Source organism: Elgaria multicarinata, chromosome 22 (genome assembly GCF_023053635.1).
Source record: "Elgaria multicarinata webbii isolate HBS135686 ecotype San Diego chromosome 22, rElgMul1.1.pri, whole genome shotgun sequence".
In the NCBI taxonomy this organism is placed as follows: domain Eukaryota; kingdom Metazoa; phylum Chordata; class Lepidosauria; order Squamata; family Anguidae; genus Elgaria; species Elgaria multicarinata.
Genome location: NC_086192.1, coordinates 277437 through 297628, shown reverse-complemented (window position 1 = coordinate 297628; position 20192 = coordinate 277437). Strand labels below are relative to the sequence as shown.

The following is a 20192-nucleotide window of genomic DNA, read 5'->3' as shown; positions in this document are numbered from 1 at the left end:
CAGTAGCCATTATCACCTTCTGGGCAAAGCCCAACCCTAAAGCAGGTAGTTGCCAGCCTCCTCTAGCCATTCTGGAATGAAACTGATTATCTAGATCCGTTTCAACTGGGCTTCAGGCCTGGTTTTGGAAACTGCCTTGGCTGAGAGAGGGACCAGTTGATTCAGCAGCTTTCGACACCATCATCCATGATGTTCTTCTGGATAGGCTAGCTGATTTGGGCATTGGAGGCACCGTGTTGCAGCGGTTCCGTCCGAATTCTACTTGGATGGACAATTCCAGATGGTTGCTCTGTCCCTTGGCAGCTATACCAAGCTATACACAGGGCTCCATTTTATCCCTCGTGCTACAGGAAACCACTGGGGGAGGTTATCTGGAGATGCAGGCTGTGCCACCAATCTCCAGATGGCATCCAGCACATCACCTCCTTTGCATCACAACCAGTTGAGGCAGATGCTGTTCTGAACCAGTGCCAGGGTGCGGCACTGGACTGGATGGAGGCCAATAAGCCGAGATTCAGTCCAGATTAGGTTGGTACCTACTGTTGGTAGGTGCTTCTTTTGCTTAGATGAGTGATATTCAACTTGTTCTGGAGGAGGCTGCACTTCTCCCTAAAGGAGGTTTGTTGTTTGGGTGTGTGCGTGATCTTGGTGGCAAAGGTGGCCTTATATTGGCACAGAGGCCCTTTTATCAGATTAGGCTGACTACAATCCTATCTGGACAACGGTACTCTAGGTACCCACCCACTGCTAATCTCACATTTGGATTACTACAATGTTATACATGGGGCTGCCTTTGAAAACAGTCTGGAAACTTCAGCTGGTCCAAAGTAAGGCAGTGAGAGTGATAACTGGGACTGGGGAATTTGATCATATTTCACCAGTGGTTTATGATCTGTCCTGGCTGCCAGTCCATTTCTAGGCCCAATTCAGAGTGCTGGTATTAACACCAGTTTGAGCCCAAGTTTCCTGAAGGATCATCTCTACTCATACATACCTGCCCAGACCTCCTCTGGGTGGGTACCACTGCCAAATGAGATGAGGGGCTACTTAGGAGAGGGCATTTGGGTTGCTGGTTGGGGAATGTCCACCCCAGCTGCTCACCTGGCACTGACATTCTAGTCTTTTCGGTCCAAGGTGAAGGCCTTTTTTCTCCCCAAGGCTTTAAAAAAAATTGTACTGCGTTTTCATTTTTAGATCTTTGCATTGCTGCTGGCTTTTACAGGGTTGTTGGGGTTTGTGTGTGTGTGTTTATGGTTTTAAACTTAAGATTTTAACATGTGTTACTGTGTTATAGTATTTTATGATTTTTAAGTTTTGTTTTATGATCCGCCCAGAAAGTTTCAGCAATTTAACAGTTTAAAATGTTGTGATATATCTCAGTGTCTTTGAGATGTTTTGGACTGCATCATAACCAATAGTCAAGGATTAGAGTTGTAATCAAAAATATGAGGGGACGACGTTGCCTCCTCCTGGACTGAGGTCCAAGAAGCTATGGTCATCCAGTACCATAGGCAGCTGTGATGGCTGCTAGCCAAGATAAGTTTGGCTTTATTAATAAACAGTACGAGAAGAGTGTAGCCAGAGGGCAATCTCACTTTTCAGGGTGTGTGTGTGTGTGTGTGTGTGTGTGTGTAAGAGGTTAGGGACTAATAAGAATGGATTAATCCCTATCATTACCCATCCTCCAACCAACCACAAGAGCAGTGTGGTTTTATCCAATCTGAAACTCATCTGTTTTGGGGACGTATGCTGTACACCACCCTCCTTGTTTGTCTTTTTATCCTTAGATTTCCTATCAGGAAGGTATGCTATGTCTTCTGTGCCCAGAGAAAGCTTGTCAGATGCAATTTTGTAGTCGTCCCCTATTCTGGCATTAAAGTCCCCCATCATTATGATTGGGCGTAGGGGTCACTGTTGGTTAACTGATTCCAAAAATGACTCCAGAGCATCCCAGATATTGGGGCCATTATGGCTGAAACCTCTGAGGGGGATATACACGTTTACACAGACCAGCCTAGCTCCTGCTTGGCTGTTCAGTTGAATGGCCTGGAAAAAATTGAATCTGTTGGTAATTCTTGAATATCAATGTTCAGACTTGCTGACACCCCCAACACAAGGCCTCCACATCTCCTTCCTTTCTTGTGCCACTTCTTAACCGGGACTGAATATATCTGGTATCCCTGTAGCTCTGTTTTTTGAGTCCAGGTTTCTTGAAGAATGAATATATGGAACTTGGTCAAGTATTCTTGAAAGCCCAAGTCCTTCGACTTGTTCTTCCACCCCAAGATGTTCCATAATAGTTTTAATGGATCTGGCTTTGCCTGGCACGGTGGGCTGGTCGATGTCATTTCATTTATGGGTGATTTTCTTTTGAAAGGTTGTCAATCCTCTGAGATCCTCCATTTTGTTGTGTTGCTTGTTTTGACTTTTATGGCCTCCAGGATGGTAGCTTCTCTTATTGGGCTCAGGGAGAGATTTCCTTCATACACTGCAGGGTTAGTGGGTGTTTTGGGTCCATTCCCCTCTGTAGCCTTACTATCTTTGGGGGCTCGATCATCCAGGCTAGTTTCGTAGGGGGGCTAAGTGCCCTCCTATCCACCAAAGGGTGCCCATCTAGAGCTGTTTTGATTACACTAATGTATAGGGTTTCTATTTTGAATTTTGCTTCCTTAACTTCCTGAAGGTTTTTAGTGGGACCGGCTGGGTCTATCGTGCCTCTGTATAGGCTGTGATTCGGCAATGCTATGTTGGAGTGGCCTATAGGTGACTGTAATGTCGGGCATCCTATTGTATTAGGAGTGGCGGTGGTTGATATCTCATTGACCATTGGTTTGTCAGGTTTTGGGGAGATCTTTTCCTTCAGCAGGTCCAGGAGGGACGATAATCATTCCGAAATTTCCCTTTGATCTTGCTTTGGGAGAGCATCAAAACGTTTAATTAAATTTAATTCCTCAATGCAGAACTGTGCAGGGCCGGGATTGTGCGTATCTACCCTTGTTTGGGCTGAGTTGCTTTGTTCAATGGAGTTTCTCGTATATAGATGGCACTTAGCTGCTTGATTTGGGGTGTTATCGGAGGTGTCATCTGGGCCATTCAGGTCGATCAGATCCTCAACTGGAGGATCCATGTGGGGGAGACTGGCGAATCACCCGGTGCCTCTGTTATAACTTCCCAATACTGGGATTGAGGACTTGCCTTTAAAGTGTCTTTTCACTGCCAGGCCTAATTTACGGTATTCTTCTTTGATGTTATATATTCTGGCTGCAATATGTGGTGAGGCAAAAGTAATTAAGGCTCTAGCCGCCCCGTAGTTGTAGAAAAGGTATTGTATTTTTTGCATTGAGTTAAGGTCTAGATCTGTGGGTCTATTATGAAGAAATGCCGTTAGTTGGATAAAATGCTCCTTACATGCCTGCTGTGTTTGAATACCCGGTGGCTTTGGGTAATTGATGAAGACCAGATTTTGCTTCATTAATCGTAGTCACCAGACATCATTTGTCTCAATGACATGTGTAGGGGTTGACGGGTTTTTTTTCCCTTTAGAAGGGGGAGGTTTTTTGCTTATCAGTCCAGGGATTGACCAGGGGTCCTGCTCTGGGGTTGGATTTCCCAGGGTGATCTGTTTACCAAAAATGACTGGTTTTGATGCCAGTTTTATACTCACCCCAATCTCCTTGGGTGTCTTTGTTTCAAGCGACCCAGCCCGGGTTTCTTGGTTATTGTCATTTGTTTCCTGGAATTGCTTCCTATCTTTGTCTGCTAAGATCCTGAACAGTTTGTCAAAAGTCATTTTATCCAACGTTTTAACTTTGGTTTTCCCTTTTATATATTTTTTGTTTTCTTTTATTCTTGATTCGGGGGCTTGGTGTTTTTATGGTTCATGCATTTATTGCCAATGCCTGTTTTATTTTTGTTTTGTTTTTCTCTTTCTTTTAGCATGTGTTTTATGCTTTTTTGGTGTATGTTTGTACACCACCATCATCCCTTTTGGACCCTACTTCTGCACAACAATTGATCCTGTCATTCAAAGTCTGTCAGAAAAGAACAGGATACCTTTAGAATCATATGACAATCCTCATACATATTGCTTACCGATACTTCCGTATTTTGAAGGCAAGGAGTCACAAATACAATTTTTGCAATTTTTATTTAGTATTATGCACATGTTGATTACATGCTACAAAAAATTAACTGTCAAGATAGTGTGTAGTGTTATATAATACAGTGGCACATTTTTACATATGATTCTGCTTCAGGTTTGTTTACTTAGCATTTTTCATCCAAATGGCATGTTATTAAAGATGATTAAAATACTTGCAGTATTAAGAATTCCAACAGATTAACAAGATTTAACCACATCAGGTTTTAGTATGAAAGGCTGGGCTTGACTGAAATGTTAGATAGGAAACACATTTCCACTGAATTTAGTATATCTGTGCAAAAATGCACCAAGAAAGAGTAACAGCAGCCAACGGTGCTCTTGGAAACCTTTAAGGCTACTCTAGTTCTAGGACAAGTAAACCACTTAGCGATGGCTCCAAGTCTTTTGTAATCACTAGCAAGGAAGGAGCTTCACTGCGGTGAGAAAAGGCAAACCAGAGGCCTGGTAAAGGACTTTGGAGTTCATTAATGCCAATGTGCTTAAAAAAACTCAAGTAGCTTGTTTGAAATATGAACACTAACAGAAGAGGTTTTTTCCTGTCACTCAAGGAAGACAGATTTATTCCACTTCCACCTGAATCATTGTTGCATAGTCAGCTAGAGGGATTTCCCACATTACTTAGCAAAAACTGCTCAGAAATTCTCTATCCTGCCAAATTGATGGGTTATTTAAGCCACGATGGGCTGCAGCACATACTAGCAGCCATTTTGAATACTCAATGCCCAGCCGCAGGTTTTTGTATCAGAGGACTGTGGGTTATGCAAATGTTAAACAAATCTTGCCTGACATGCACCTACCATGGCTTAAACAATCCACAGGGGGCTGTTTTTGTTGTGTTTAATAAAAAATTCTTGCATTTCTTCTTGGAATACAGTTTCCATGAGAAAATATATGGTAGTTTGCAAGAGAAACTACTAAATCAATCAAAGCAAAGACAGATCCTGAGGCCAATCTAGGTGCTTGATAGAGATAGACTGCCTCAGAGGATAAGTGACATAGAACTGGCAAACTTGCTTCAGAGACTCTAGCAGATCACCACTATTAAATTCTGGTTCAGGAGCTAAATAAAAATAAGATCCCCAATGCAAATCCAATAGAGATCATGGAAGCAACAGCTTTTGACTTGCCCAAGAATCTGAGCAGGATGATCCAGACGGTGCCACAGGGCACTCCTGGTGCTCGGAGCCAATGTAATCTTCCAGCCTGAATGATCAATGCGGTGAGCACTAAAACCTGTAGAATACCTAGATCAGCAGTCAGTTTGGTATGAAGATATGAATCTTTAGGCCATTCTTCTCCAGTCTTGAGCCATCTGATGCTGTTCGCTTACAGCTCCTATCACACCTGATCACTGGCCATGGTGGCTGGGGATGATGGGAATTGGGTCCCTGGAGGATGTTGGACTGCAAAGTTGGGAAAGGCTGCTTTAGGCAGTGCCTAAGCCCCCCCTCCCCCCCACCAGCTTTTTCTAAGTAAAGCACTTGCACTCCATTGGCAGTGAAGGAATAACACAGCCACTTCTATGCAAAGAATGTTGGAGTTTGAGGAACTGAGGCAAATGGTGGTGACAAAAGATGAAGTTCTAACCTTATTGACAAATTGCCCAGATGGCATCCATCCTAGAATTCTCAAAGAACTCAAATATGAAATTGCAAACCTCCTCACAAAAATATGCAACATGTCCCTATGCTCAGCCTCTGTACCAGAAGACTGGAAGATGGCCAATGTAACACCAGTTTTCAAAAAGGGATCCAGGAAATTATAGGCCGGTTACCTTGACATCTGTTCCAGGTAAATTGGTTGAAACATTATTAAAGACAAAATTAGTAAACATGTAGAAGAGCAGGTCCTGCTGTCAACAAACATGTAGACAGAGGTGATCCGATGGACATTGTTTACTTGGATTTCTAAAAGGCTTTTGATAAAGTCCCCCACCAAAGACTCCTGAATAAAGTTAGTAGACGTAGAATAAGAGGAGAGGTTCTCTTATGGATCAGTAACTGGTTAAAGAACAGAAAGTAGGAATAAATGGTCAATTCTCCCGATGGAGGGAAGTAAATAGGGGGGTCCCACAGGAATCGGTATTGGGAACAATTCTTTTCAACTTGTTCATAAATGATCTGGAATTAGGAGTGAACAGTGCAGTGGCCAAGTTTGCTGACAACACCAAATTATTTAAGATTGTTAAAACACAAAGAGATTGAGAAGAGCTCCAAAGGGATCTCTTCAAGCTGGGAGAGTGGGCATCCAAATGGCAGTTAGGTTCAATGTAAGCAAGTGTAAGGTGATGCACATTGGGGTAAAAAAAACCAACTTCAAGTATAACCGAATGGGATCTGAGCTGACAGTGACCGAACAAGAAAGAGATCTTGGGATTGTGGCAGACAGCTCGATGAAAATGTCCACTCAGTGTGCGGCCACTGTAAAGAAGGCAAACTCCATGTTAGGCATTATAAGAAAAGGAATTGAGAATAAAACAGCCAGTATCATACTGCCCTTATACAAATCTATGGTGCAACCACACTTAGAATATACTGTGTACAGTTCTGGTCACCACACCTAAAAAGGATATTATAGAGCTGGGAAAAGTGCAGAAAAGGGCAACTAAAATGATTAAGGGGCTGGAGCATCTCCCCTATGAGGGAAGGTTACATCAACTCGGATTGTTTAGCTTGGAAAAAAAGAGGCTAAGGGGAGACATGATAGAGGTGTACAAAATTATGCCTGGTGTGGAGAATGTGGATAGGAAGACCTTTTTCTCCCTCTCTGAAAATACTAGAACCCAGGGTCATCCCATGAAGTTGATTGGTGGGAGATCCAGGACAAATAAAAGGAAGTCCTTCTTCACACAGCGCTTAGTTAAATTATGGAACTCACTACCACAAGAAGTAAGTCACCAATTTGGATGGCTTTAAAAGGGGGTTGGATAAATTCCTGAAGGAGAAGGCTATCAAGGGCTACTAGCCCTGATGGTTGCATGCTATCTCTAGCATTTGAGGCAGTAAGCCTTTGTGCACCAGTTGCTGGGGAACATGGGTGGGAGGGTGCTGTTGCACTATGTCCTGCTTGTTCATCCCTGGCTGATGGCTGGTTGGCCATTATGTGAACAGAGTGCTGGACTGGATGGACCCTTAGTCTGATCCAGCAGGGCACTTCTGATGTTCTTATGGCAGATCTGCCATCCTTGTGGTTGTGGGATCGTTCCAGTGTAGTTAAAACAAGGGAATGATCCGCCACGTTATGTGAATATCTAATGGGCATTTTAGTCCTTTGTTATTTAAGAAAGAGGCCTTTACAATCACTGCCCATGCAGGTACAATCTATTCTCGTCCGAAAAGTATTGGATGGGTGGGTGGGTGGGGAGCAAAATGCTCTTGCTGAGCCCCCTTTTCCTAGAGGAACTGTGTCAAAAAGGATTTGACAATAAACAGCCTGGGAGATTTTAGTACAAAAAAAGTTGAATGTTCAAGTACAGAATAAGGGAAGCTATAAAAATGCTCTTTTTTCTGAATTATGTATTTCTTAGAATCAGTCCAGAACCATGTAAGTATTTCCATTAGTTTATTAAAAATAAGATCTTCTAGAATCCACCCATTTGAATGCTTTACAAATGGAAACAAAACAGTCCTAGACAGCAATTTTTAGACGAAATGATTTGGCGTTTTGGTTTAGATTGGCAATACATGTCTTGCTATATGGAAAGAATAGGAACTCCCTTCTTTCTTAGTCCTACAGCTGGTTAAAGCTTTGGAGTAGAGTGTTCAGAACTGTAGTCGATTTTGTAACTGATACTAACAAATAAAGTGCAATGAACATAGTTCGCTGCACTAGGAGGAAGGGTCCACCAATATATACAGGTATTAATATCTACCTCTGAAAGTAATTCAGGTTTTTGCTATGGCTGTACCAGAGTGATTTCTGGAACTTTCCTTCTTAGGAGCTCTGGAGAATGACTGGTTTTGACCCTGAACACATTTAAATGCTAGTTCTGTCACAGCTATCCCAGTATTCATAGTCTATTTTTAAAAACTCAACCTATTCTGTGCCGTTTACCCATTATGCAACAAGCAGCTATGACACAGACGTTTCAATACCAGTCAAAGCCAAAGAAGGGGAAGAACTCTGGTTAACAAGTTGCAAGTTTCCCACTTAATTGTTCAGGTTTTCCACCAACCAAAACCACGGGACTTGGAAAGGCAGGAACAAGGAACTCTCTGGCACTCTCGTCCTATGGCGGGGGCAGGGGCGTGATAGGATGCCTTTGACACACCTATGCAAATGTGCTCATTTGGCCATTTGGCACAAAAGTCATCGAGTGGTGTACCCTGGAAACACAAACCTCTTCCAAGTGTTGGGTCCCAGGGCTATTTTATGAATACTGGGATGTGTGCAGAAATGGTGCTTCTTTTGACATCATTAGGGACAGTCTCTATTGCAGCTGCAGTGGGATGCCCTCGGCTTGTTCCCTCCCACCTGTAAGCAGGACAGTTGGGCCGAAGTCCTCAGCTGAAGTCCTCCTCAGGATTCTGCTGATCGAGTAGCCGGACGTGCGTGAACGGGAAGTGACCTCGCCTGTTGTTGCACTCGCCTTCCCACTGGCCACTCATATTAATTTTGGTGACCTTTACCAGCTCGCCAACCTGTGGACCAAGGAGAAATGCATCACAGTTACACACTGCAAATGATCCTGCAATTCCTTAGGCGAAGAGGCAGGTGGCCAGTTTTAAATGTTTTATTGTAACTGGCACAGCTTCTGAGATAGAGTTGGGTTAGTGTCCTAGGGACAATTCAAACAACCTTGCAGAGCCAAAGAAGCACAAGCCTCTCTGGCCTCCCATCTATATTAGCTGAAACAGTAAACACTCCCAATAAGGCAGGCACCTCTGCAAGCAGCCCCTTATCAGTCACTGGGACTGCTTGCAAGCCCGAACAAAGAGACACACCAGAAACAGTTGTGTAACACACTTGCATGGGGCCACTGTCTGCCCAATCGCCTGTTGGTCTGGAAGAACCAGCTCACACCAGGGAAACAGGCTCGGTTGAAGGTGATAGGACAACTTCTTGCATTGGGCAGCAGTGGCCACATCAGTAACAGCAGCTGCAGAAGCTGCCTGTTCACTGAAGCAACATATCCAACCAGTTCTTTCAGAAAGCCTATGTGGCTGACGGGAAGTCCTCATACTTTAGAGTGCACAATAAAGCAGAATGAAACAGTTTAAAGCTATGGGATGCTGACTGCTGCAAAACCATAATCAGCTTTAAACTGTTTCATTCTGCTTTATTGTGCACCCAAAAGTATGAGCCACATAGGCCTTCTGAAAGAACTGGTTGGATATGTTGCTTTGGCCTTTTCATTTAAAGGGACAAGACCAGTGGGAGAGCAGACTATGCACTACACTGAAGTGTCTCAATCAGCCACACCATGAACTGACATTTTAATGAGGGCTGATGGGTTTACACTTGTAGCCAGGTCAGCACTGTTGCCCTCCCACCCTAAAAGCATGGGTATGCCCTTCTTCCCTCTTCTTGAATACGTTTCACACAAAACCTGCATGAAAGCACCCCTAACCATTTGTAGACGCAAGGAATTTGAAAGGGAAATTTGCTCAGACACAACCCTTTGCACTACATTGTGCCCATTATGTACCTCCAAAGCCAAGGCTGTCTTGTCGTAGGCATTAGGAACCCGCTTCTGGATAACTCGGGCAAAAATTGGCCCATTCTGGAGGTTAGGGAGCGGAGTGTTGATGCTGGGCTGGGCATAGGGACCCGGCTCTGGTCCACCCAGTGGCGGTGGGAGCGGAGTATCCTGGTTACCTCCAATCGGAGCTGATACAGAAGCAGAGGCAGGCCTGTACTTTTCGACGTAGGGAACGGGAATCATGCCTTTCTTGCCTTCACTGTTTTCTGCATTCCACCATTGCTCTTCGGGCTTTTCCCAGATTCTCAATATGTCTCCTTTTTTAAATGGAAGATCTTCATCATCATTGCCATTAAAGTCAAAAAGGGCACGCACATACTCAACTTCTTCCTGCCTCAACTGCACATCACTGTTATGCTTGGATTTTGAAACAGGTTCTATCAAAGTTGTAGTGTCCAAGTAGTGTATTTTGTAGAACTCCAACAACGCTGGCAGGGAGTCAAACTCTTGATCACCTATTCGAAATCTAGAAGGATTCAACCCTGTTTGGGGGAGGGGGAAGAAAACTACAGATTATTCGAGGAACTGAGAACATGGCAAAGCTGGCAGTTCTGAGGGCACTCAGCACCCCTCCATTAAATCTGGCTTTCCAATTTGCGATTTCCTTTAAATGATCTACATATCAGATAGATTGAAAAACAAGAACACCTAACTCTTTGGCAGTAGTACAGTTATCAAAGTATGTATACCCCTTTCCCCTTGGTAAAATCATGATTGCTTTGAACATTTACAATGTAAAGTATAAGCTCAAGCAGTGTAACAACCCAGTCAAATAAAGGACACACCCATGAGAAAGTTCTATAAAGCCTAGCTACCCAAATAGGCCTTGGCCTGCCGTCTCAAAATCCCTTCTCCAGCAAGGGAATTCCAGAACCCCAGAGCTACCACTGATAAGGCCCGGGGTCCAAATATGCCTCAGCAGTCGATGTGAAAGACTGGCAGCTTATTTAACTCCACTGGCAGTCAAGTGTGCAGACCCCAGGCCCCTTAGGGCTTTAAAGTGCCTGGGTGGTTGTGCCCATGTGTTCAACTGTGAGGGCAAAGAGATTACATGGCAGTGTGAAGCAGCAGATGGCCGTATGTTGTGCTAGCTGCAGCATTCGAACATCCTCCACATTTCCGTAATGCATCACATTCTGACCAGCTCAAGCCAGGAGCATTTCTTTTTATATGACGATCGTAAAGCTAAATGTATGATGCAGCAGTGCTTTGAGCCACCAGCTGCAAACCCTCTCTGCACGTCTGGGTTGTTGTCAAAAGCGGCCACTTTAGCGGCCACTCCTGCTCCCTGAGGCGGTGCCCAGGACCACGTTAACCTGACAAGGCTACAAGATGAGGAGTGTGTGTGTGTGTGTGAGGGAGGGGAGACAGACAAAGCAAAACGTTGTGATCTCTGAAGGCGCCACAGGTCAGGCGAGAGCAGCCACTTGCTCACGTATTAGATTTGCCAGGGCTTTGGGTCTCAAACGGGCTGCGCGCGTGTCCCCCAAGAACCACGAGCAGCTGCAAGCCTGGAGGAAGCGGCGGCGGCAGCCTCAGACCATTCGAGCTGGGATGAGCCAGGCGGCGGCGGCAGCCGCAGCCACCGCCGAGGCTTCCTAGGAGGCCGCGTCCAGCCAGGATCACCTCCGCGTCGGCCCACGCCCATCCCTGCGACTGGAGGCGGCGCATCCAGGGGAGCCCCGGAGGCCGCTCCAGCTGTGGGGGCTGAGGAGCGAAGACGCGCAGCCTCCTCTCCCCTCCCCTCCCTCGGCGCTCTCCGGTGGGGCCAGACTCACCCGAGGAGCAGGAGGAGGGCGGCGAGGCGGCTCCGGCTGGTCCGGTGGCGCCGGCGTGGCTGTTGACGATGTAGTGGGAGACGCGGGAGCTCTCGGAGACGGAGAGCACGAAGTCGCCGGGGATGGTGCCGGAGTCGCGCACCAGGAAGGTGCCGTGGCGCTGCCCCTGCAGCAGCCCCACCGCCTCGGCCCGGCTCAGCCGCCCCCAGTACCAGCTCGCCTGGTCCTCCGCGTCGAACTGCCCCGCCATGGCCGCAGTGCCCACCCGCCTGCCCGCCCGGGGGAAGGGCGGCTCGGGCAGGAGGAGGAAGAGGCCGCTGCTGCGAGGCCGCCGGCCCGGCCCCTCCTGTTGCCGCCGCCGCCTCCCTCAGCCGCCCAAGATGGCGGCCGCCGCGCCTCTCCGCCCGGAAGTGACGCTCGGCTCAGCCGGAAGCCCGCGAGAGGGCCGGCGGCCGGATGCGCGTCATCCCCCTGCGCCGCGGAGGGAGGCTTAGAGCTTGTAACTGCTGAGTGTAACCCAAGGCTTCGGGCGCCGCCGCAGCTATGCTCTGTGCTCTTGGCCCCTCGGGCTGTGGCCCTGTCAGGCGTTCTTCTCCCGGGAAAGGGAGCCCCGCCGGCGGTGGGAGAGAGGGTGCTTGGGTCTACCGTGGCGCCCTTTGCTGGTCGGAAAGCGTAAAATCAACCCCCCCACCCTAGTGTCGCCACATACTAGCCATGCCGGGAGGGCGCTGGCCGCCGTTGGCCAGGCTGGCCGCTCCGGTGAGGAGAAGCCCTTTCCTCGCTTCGGCGCCCTTCTTCGTGGATGCTGCCCCTGCCGTCTCTCCCCCCTCGCCCGCAAAGGAAAGAAGGCCCTCTGCCCCTTCCTCCCCCCCCTCCCAGGTTCGCAGAAAGCCTCGTTCCGGAGAAACCCCGAAAAAGGCCTTTTACACATGCTCAGAGTCTCCGGCGTGGTCAACTCAACACGCCCAGCTATCTCATAAGAGCTCTCTCGGGACTCTTGAGCAAGGCAGAGATCTCCCTTCCTATTTGCAAGAGTCCAGCATGCTAGGCGGAGGGGGACTTCTTGGCCCAGGTCTGCCTCCCCTTCCTCCAGCTTCTGCGCCAAACTACGTCCCCCCCCCCTTTACCTGCAATAGAAGTAGCCTGCTTTGTGGGGCTATTGTGTTGGGTATTGAGAGGTGCTGCTCAACCACTGGGAACGGGGTGGGGTTCTCCGTGAGGTATGATAGAAGTGGCAGATATGTTTTACTGCTTGCGGGGTGGGGGCAGATGACACTAGGTTGCTCTGCTGAGGTCCGTGTATTGGTAGTGTGATCCAAGCAATTACTTACTTTGAAGTGTAAGGCATCTCCCAAAAGTCTGACCACATGAACAGATGCTCACACGGCAAAGTTTCTAGATGTTCATAAAACATTTTACCCTTTCAAGCGTTACAAAATGTATTTCCTTCCACTGCCTGCCTACACACACCCCCCCTCTCCTGAATGGCTAAAACCTGCCTGGAAACTCACACACCACCAGCTGAAGTGGGTTTTTTTTCCTTTCTGGTGCTGAAAATCCATTCAGCACACACTTAGAGGCATAATCACTTCCTTTGATTAATGGATGGTGCAACTCATTTTCCACCCCTACACGTAACAGCAACCCTTCACCCCATGTCCTGAAGACATTTCTCTGGGACTCCATCCTGTCCATGCTTTGTGTCCTTCTGGCATTGGCCAGTTAGAACTGAGTGTTACAGATTTGTTCTTTGCTGAATGATTTCAGGCGGAAATACCAAAGAATCGGTTGCCAGTTAACTACCAATAGCTGATCCATACACTTTAAACAAAAGTGTATACCCAAAAGTGTTTTAGGTGGGTTCAATTTGGGGTTTGTATAGACAATAATGAGTAAAACGAAACTCTTTTTTTTTTGTTAGAAATGTATTTGTTACATCACATTAAATATAGCATGTATAAAATGGCATAGTTGAGATCTCTTTAAGTACCAAGTTCCCCTGTTTAATGCTGAATGGGCTAGTCAGCTGACACAGGGCCTACAATTAGCACCTATTTATGCTTTTTTATCTGCTCACCCACTAGAACAGATGATGATGATTATCTCTTTCTCACTCATTGTGGTTTTTCTAGACAGAGGGGCATTGCCATTCAGGAATATCCTGACAATTGAGCATGTTTTAAGTATGACTGCTTTCTGGATGTTGGTGTGGATGTATTTTGGTAGGCTCAGTTTCTGAGGTTTTTCAATGTGATGCCAGTAATTGATGTGACTAATGGAATAATTGTGACTTTTTATTATTATTTATTACATTTGTATACCACCCCATAGCTGAAGCTCTCTGGGTGATTTACAAAAACTAGAACAGTGAACATTAAAAACAAATGTACAAAATTTAAAAGCATAAAGACATAAAAGCATAAAAACTGTTAGTTTTACCCTACCCTGTGCCTGTTTACCCTACCCTGTGCCTGTTTGCATTCTCTTCCCCTCCTTATTGCTTTACTAAGATTTTATTAGAATGTAAGCCTATGCGGCAGGGTCTTGCTATTTACTGTTTTACTCTGTACAGCACCATGTACATTGATGGTGCTATATAAATAAATAAATAAATAAATAAATAGAACTATTCAGGGTCAAAAAACTCAGCGCAGATAGCTTATAAAGGCGTTTCTATTTCTCAGGCTTTTCCCACAATTACAAGGGCCCATTCATGCAAGACTCCATTCACAAATCCAGTATAAGGTTTAACAAATCTTTTGGTCAAAAGTGGACTCACACAGATGAGTGATGTTGAAACAATGTTCTTAACCATGATCTAAAACATGAATGACATGACAATCCTCAGCAACATACAGGGGTGTGGGCCAGTTGTGTTCTTCCAGAAGGTTCTCCCAATAACAACTATAGACAGTTAGTTATTCAACAGCATGATAAACAAGAATACTATTTTGTTAACATGTTCCCATAAATAATTGACAAATATGCGTTGCTTGCCTAAAGACATCGACCCATCCCTGACTGAACAAGGGGACAGGAGCAGGCAGAAGAAACAACATGGCCTGCTCCTGTTGGACACTTCCCCCACCCCCACAGGGCAAACTGTCATCTTGGACCTGTGGGGAAGAAGAAAGAGCAAGGGGACAGGAGCAGGCAGAAGAAACATCGGGGCCTGCTCCTGTTGGACACTTCCCCCACCCCCACAGGGCAAACTGTCATCTTGGCCCTGTGGGGAAGAAGAAAGAACAAGGGGACAGGAGCAGGCAGAAGAAACAACATGGCCTGCTCCTGTTGGACATTTCCCCCACCCCCACAGGGCAAACTGTCATCTTGGCCCTGTGGGGAAGAAGAAAGAACAAGGGGACAGGATCAGGCAGAAGAAACAACATGGCCTGCTCCTGTTGGACTCTTCCCCCACCCCCACAGGGCAAACTGTCATCTTGGCCCTGTGGGGAAGAAGAAAGAACAAGGGGACAGGAGCAGGCAGAAGAAACATCGGGGCCTGCTCCTGCTGGACACTTCCCCCACCCCCACAGGGCAAACTGTCATCTTGGCCCTGTGGGAAAGAAGAAAGAACAAGGGGACAGGAGCAGGCAGAAGAAACATCGGGGCCTGCTCCTGCTGGACACTTCCCCCACCCCCACAGGGCAAACTGTCATCTTGGCCCTGTGGGGAAGAAGAAAGAACAAGGGGACAGGAGCAGGCAGAAGAAACAACATGGCCTGCTCCTGTTGGACACTTCCCCCACCCCCACAGGGCAAACTGTCATCTTGGCCCTGTGGGGAAGAAGAAAGAACAAGGGGACAGGAGCAGGCAGAAGAAACAACATGGCCTGCTCCTGTTGGACACTTCCCCCACCCCCACAGGGCAAACTGTCATCTTGGACCTGTGGGGAAGAAGAAAGACCAAGGGGACAGGAGCAGGCAGAAGAAACAACATGGCCTGCTCCTGTTGGACTCTTCCCCCACCCCACAGGGCAAACTGTCATCTTGGCCCTGTGGGGAAGAAGAAAGAACAAGGGGACAGGAGCAGGCAGAAGAAACAACATGGCCTGCTCCTGTTGGACTCTTCCCCCTCCCCCACAGGGCAAACTGTCATCTTGGCCCTGTGGGGAAGAAGAAAGAACAAGGGGACAGGAGCAGGCAGAAGAAACAACATGGCCTGCTCCTGTTGGACACTTCCCCCACCCCCACAGGGCAAACTGTCATCTTGGCCCTGTGGGGAAGAAGAAAGAACAAGGGGACAGGAGCAGGCAGAAGAAACATCATGGCCTGCTCCTCTTGGACCCCTCCCCCACCCCCACAGGGCAAACTGTCATCTTGGCCCTGTGGGGAAGAAGAAAGAACAAGGGGACAGGATCAGGCAGAAGAAACAACATGGCCTGCTCCTGTTGGACTCTTCCCCCACCCCCACAGGGCAAACTGTCATCTTGGCCCTGTGGGGAAGAAGAAAGAACAAGGGGACAGGATCAGGCAGAAGAAACAACATGGCCTGCTCCTGTTGGACTCTTCCCCCACCCCCACAGGGCAAACTGTCATCTTGGCCCTGTGGGGAAGAAGAAAGAACAAGGGGACAGGAGCAGGCAGAAGAAACAACATGGCCTGCTCCTGTTGGACTCTTCCCCCACCCCCTCAGGGCAAACTGTCATCTTGGACTTGTGGGGAAGAAGAAAGAACAAGGGGACAGGAGCAGGCAGAAGAAACAACATGGCCTGCTCCTGTTGGACACTTCCCCCACCCCCACAGGGCAAACTGTCATCTTGGCCCTGTGGGGAAGAAGAAAGAACAAGGGGACAGGAGCAGGCAGAAGAAACAACATGGCCTGCTCCTGTTGGACTCTTCCCCCACCCCCACAGGGCAAACTGTCATCTTGGCCCTGTGGGGAAGAAGAAAGAACAAGGGGACAGGATCAGGTAGAAGAAACAACATGGCCTGCTCCTGTTGGACTCTTCCCCCACCCCCACAGGGCAAACTGTCATCTTGGCCCTGTGGGGAAGAAGAAAGAGCAAGGGGACAGGAGCAGGCAGAAGAAACATCATGGCCTGCTCCTGTTGGACTCTCTCTCCTCCCTCCCCCCCTCCCTCCTGAACTCCTGTTCCTTGTGTGTCATGTCTTTATTAGACTGTAAGCCTGAGGGCAGGGACTGTCTGTTTTACTAAGTGTAAGCCGCTCTGAGAGCCTTTTTTGGCTGAGGAGCGGGGTATAAATATGATAAATAAATAAATAAATAAATAAATAAATAAATAAACCAGCAGCCTCTTGCAGATGACATTCCATTCCAACGTTCGAAGCTTGTAACGTACATGAACGCAGCCCTTCTTCGTGGACGCTGCCCCTGCCACCCAAGCAGTGGGTCTCTCCCGCCCGCCCGCCCGCCCGCCCAGGAAAGAAGGCCCTCTTCCCCTTCCTCCCCTCCCCTCCTAGGTTCGCAGAAAGCCTCGTTCCGGAGAAACCCCTAAAAAGGCCTCTTGCAGACGATATTGCATTCCCACGTTCGAAGCTTGTAACGTACATGAACGCAGGCTGAAGAGTATTTCCCTTCCTAAAGTCATCCAACCACCCTCATTGAGCTGGTCTCATTCCCTCCACCCAACGCGGCAGCAACCCTAGTCGCCTGTTGTATCCCCCCTCCCCATAAGCCTCCAAAAAGTTGAAACTGTCTCTCCTTGCACGAAGAACTTCCAACTGGATTTTGGGGTAATTTCGCACCTCCCTTCCGATCCACTCTCCCCACACCCCCGCCAAAGCTTAACTTATTCCGGCCTCCGGGGATGGAAGAGGCTCCGCTGCAGTGCTCAGAAGGATCCTCTCCCCCACCCCCTCCCTACCCTGCGCGGTGGCTGAAACGGGCGCTCCGGCCATAGCCGCCGAGGTTGGGCGGGGGGAGCCCAGCGGCCCCTGAGCGGCGGTGTGTGGCGATGCCTCCCCGCCAGGCCTCGACGGACAACGGTACGCGGCAGAGGGGCGGAGGCAGGGACCCGCCGCGGCGCTCTCGGCTCACCCAGGACTAGCGCCATCTGCCCGCATAGACAGCGGTTTGTCTTCTTCACGGTAGCGCGCGCCCGGGCAAACCACAGAGCACGACACCACCTTGGGCATGGCGGTTGCTCGGCCCGGTGGGAATCAGCGGCCGCCGCCTCGAGTACCAACACCTGGCTTCGGCCCCGCCCCGCTCCCTGGCGCAAGCCCAGTGGAAGAGAAGGAAAAGGCGGAGCGTCGCCCGACTGCGGCTATTTTGGGTGTGAGGAGGGAAGGAGGTACTTCCAGACAGGAAAGAAAGGCAGGAACGTGACGTTGCTTCCTGGCGTCCATTATGGGAGGGACGAAAAATGCCGTTTCCCAGTAAGGGAGGAAGGACGACCATGTTGGGAGTGACGTGTTGTGAGGGAATTTGCCCGTCGGACATATTGGTAGTGGCCAGTCTGTACAGGAAAGAAGGGAACGGGACGGGTAGTCCTACGGGGAGCGTTGACCGCTCATAGAAATCGAAAGTAGAGCAGAGCTGTAGCGGCCTAGGCAGCCAATAGCCGGGCAGCTTGTAGCGTTTTGGCTGGGATCTCCGGGTGCTCTGAAGAATTCCCAGACACCCCATAGAAGTTTAACAGGGATGTTAGAATTCTATGCCAAATTAAACTTGCTTGGTCTAGACCTTTTAAATCTGGGTATGTTAAACCAAACTGACGCTTTCAGGGTCATTAAAGAAAGAACTTTAGATGTCGAGTATCAGGAACTCAACAGTGTAGCAAATACGTCGTGCTCCCCACTACATTTCCATCTGCCTGTTAAGCCTGGTAAAATGGCACCTTACTTACAGCTGCTGTACAATCCGCAATTGAGAAGAGCGTTTATGTTAGCTAGGTGCAATGCCCTTCCCTCTGCATTACTAACGGGGCGGTTCAGAGGTATTTAGCCAGGTTATGTTTATGTAGTGGGGGGGTTGCACTGAGACTCATGAACATATATTTTCACACTGCCCTCTCTTCACTGCTCGCCTCTGCTTCTCCAGGCCCCTATAGAGAGCCGGGGAGTGTGCAGTGTTCGCCTCTGCTTCTCCAGGCCCCTATAGAGAGCCGGGGAGTGTGCAGTGCTCGCCTCTGCTTCTCCAGGCCCCTATAGAGAGCCGGGGAGTGTGCAGTGATCGGTGCATTACTGGAGCTTAGCTTTTTCTCAGAGGGGAAGTCCATGAGTTGAAGTGAGAGGTTGCTTCTCAAAGAGGGGGTTAAAGCAGAAGAGGGGTGGGACGAGACCAGGGAGAGAAGCTCAACCAGCTGCTGCGACTAATCCTCACCCACATCCTGGAAGACCACAGCATCCACAGGAGTGTCTGTGGTGAAGTCAATGACTCTCATGAGTTGAAGTGAGAGCTCACTTCTCAGAAAAATTAAACTGTCCGTACGCACTAAGTGGCTGTGCTACGGGAGTTCGGTGGACTCCTGGAGTACCTTCCGCAATTGGGGAAGTGAATGAACTTAACTGACAGCTTGCTTCTCAAAGAGAGGGTTACAGCGGAAGAGGGGTGGGACGAGACCGGGGAGAGAAGCTGGACCAGCTTCTGCTACTAATCCTCACCCACATCCTGGAGGACCACAGCATCCAACACAAAGTGGCTGTGGTGAAGTCAATGGCTGTCATGAGTCGAAGTGAGAGCTCACGTCTCAGATAACTTTGCTCCATATGAGACTGGGGAGAGAAGCTCGACCAGCTGCTGCAACTAATCCTCCTCACCCACATCCTGGAGGACCAAAGCATCCACCGAGAAGTGGCTGTGGTGAAGTCAATGGCTGTTATGAGTTGAAGTGAGAGCTCACTTCTCAGAAAACTTAAACTGTCCGTACGCACTAAGTGGCTGTGCTACGGGAGATCAGTCGACTGCTGGAGCTTGGCTCGCGCACATAGGGGAGAGGAGCTCGACCAGCTGCTGCTACACATCCTGGCAAATCAGAGCATCCACAGGAGTGGCTGTGGTGAAGTCAATGACTCTCATGAGTTGAAGTGAGAGCTCACTTCTCAGAAAACTTTGCTCCATATGAGACTGGGGAGAGAAGCTCGACCAGCTGCTGCAACTAATCCTCCTCACTCACATCCTGGAGGAACACAGCATCGAACACGAAGTGGCTGTGGTGAAGTCAATGGCTGTCGTGAGTCGAAGTGAGAGCTCACTTCTCAGATACCTTTAATTGTGAGACTGGGGAGAGACACTCGACCAGCTGCTGCTACGAACTCCACTTCAGGGAAAGGACAACATTATTATTATTATTATTATTATTATTATTATTATTATTATTATTTATTTATTTATATGGCACCATCAAGGAACAGCTAACTGGTGAAGTCAATGGCTGTCATGAGTCGAAGTGAGAGCTCACTTCTCAGATACCTTTAATTGCGAGACTGGGGAGAGACGCTCGACCAGCTGCTGCTACGAACTCCACTTCAGGGAAAGGACAACATGAGGAACAGCTAAGTGGTGAAGTCAATGGCTGTCATGAGTCGAAGTGAAAGCTCACTTCTCAGGAAACTTAAACTGTCCCTATGCACTAAGTGGCTGGGGA

General features: G+C 48.3%; 1 protein-coding gene across 1 annotated transcript; it reads right to left on the bottom strand.

The window, feature by feature from the left end:
* Window positions 1–7706: 7706 nt before the first annotated feature.
* On the bottom strand, window positions 7707–11975 carry CRK (CRK proto-oncogene, adaptor protein). Its single transcript, XM_063146390.1, has 3 exons — window positions 11642–11975; window positions 9810–10345; window positions 7707–8802 (listed from the first exon to the last, which is right to left on the bottom strand). Exons 1-3 carry the CDS (start codon window positions 11889–11891, stop codon window positions 8665–8667), a joined length of 924 nt encoding a protein of 307 aa, XP_063002460.1. The 5' UTR covers window positions 11892–11975; the 3' UTR covers window positions 7707–8664.
* Window positions 11976–20192: the final 8217 nt, after the last annotated feature.

What these genes read in the sequence shown, in the direction of transcription:
- CRK (XM_063146390.1), bottom strand. Translation starts at nt 11,891, where the DNA reads ATGGCGGGGCAGTTCGACGCGGAGGACCAGGCGAGCTGGTACTGGGGG. An exon ending in GCCCTCCTCCTGCTCCTCGG is followed by an intron (nt 10,346 to 11,641) that starts GTGAGTCTGGCC and finishes TCCCCCAAACAG; the next exon opens with GGTTGAATCCTTCTAGATTT. An exon ending in AGACAGCCTTGGCTTTGGAG is followed by an intron (nt 8,803 to 9,809) that starts GTACATAATGGG and finishes CTTGGTCCACAG; the next exon opens with GTTGGCGAGCTGGTAAAGGT.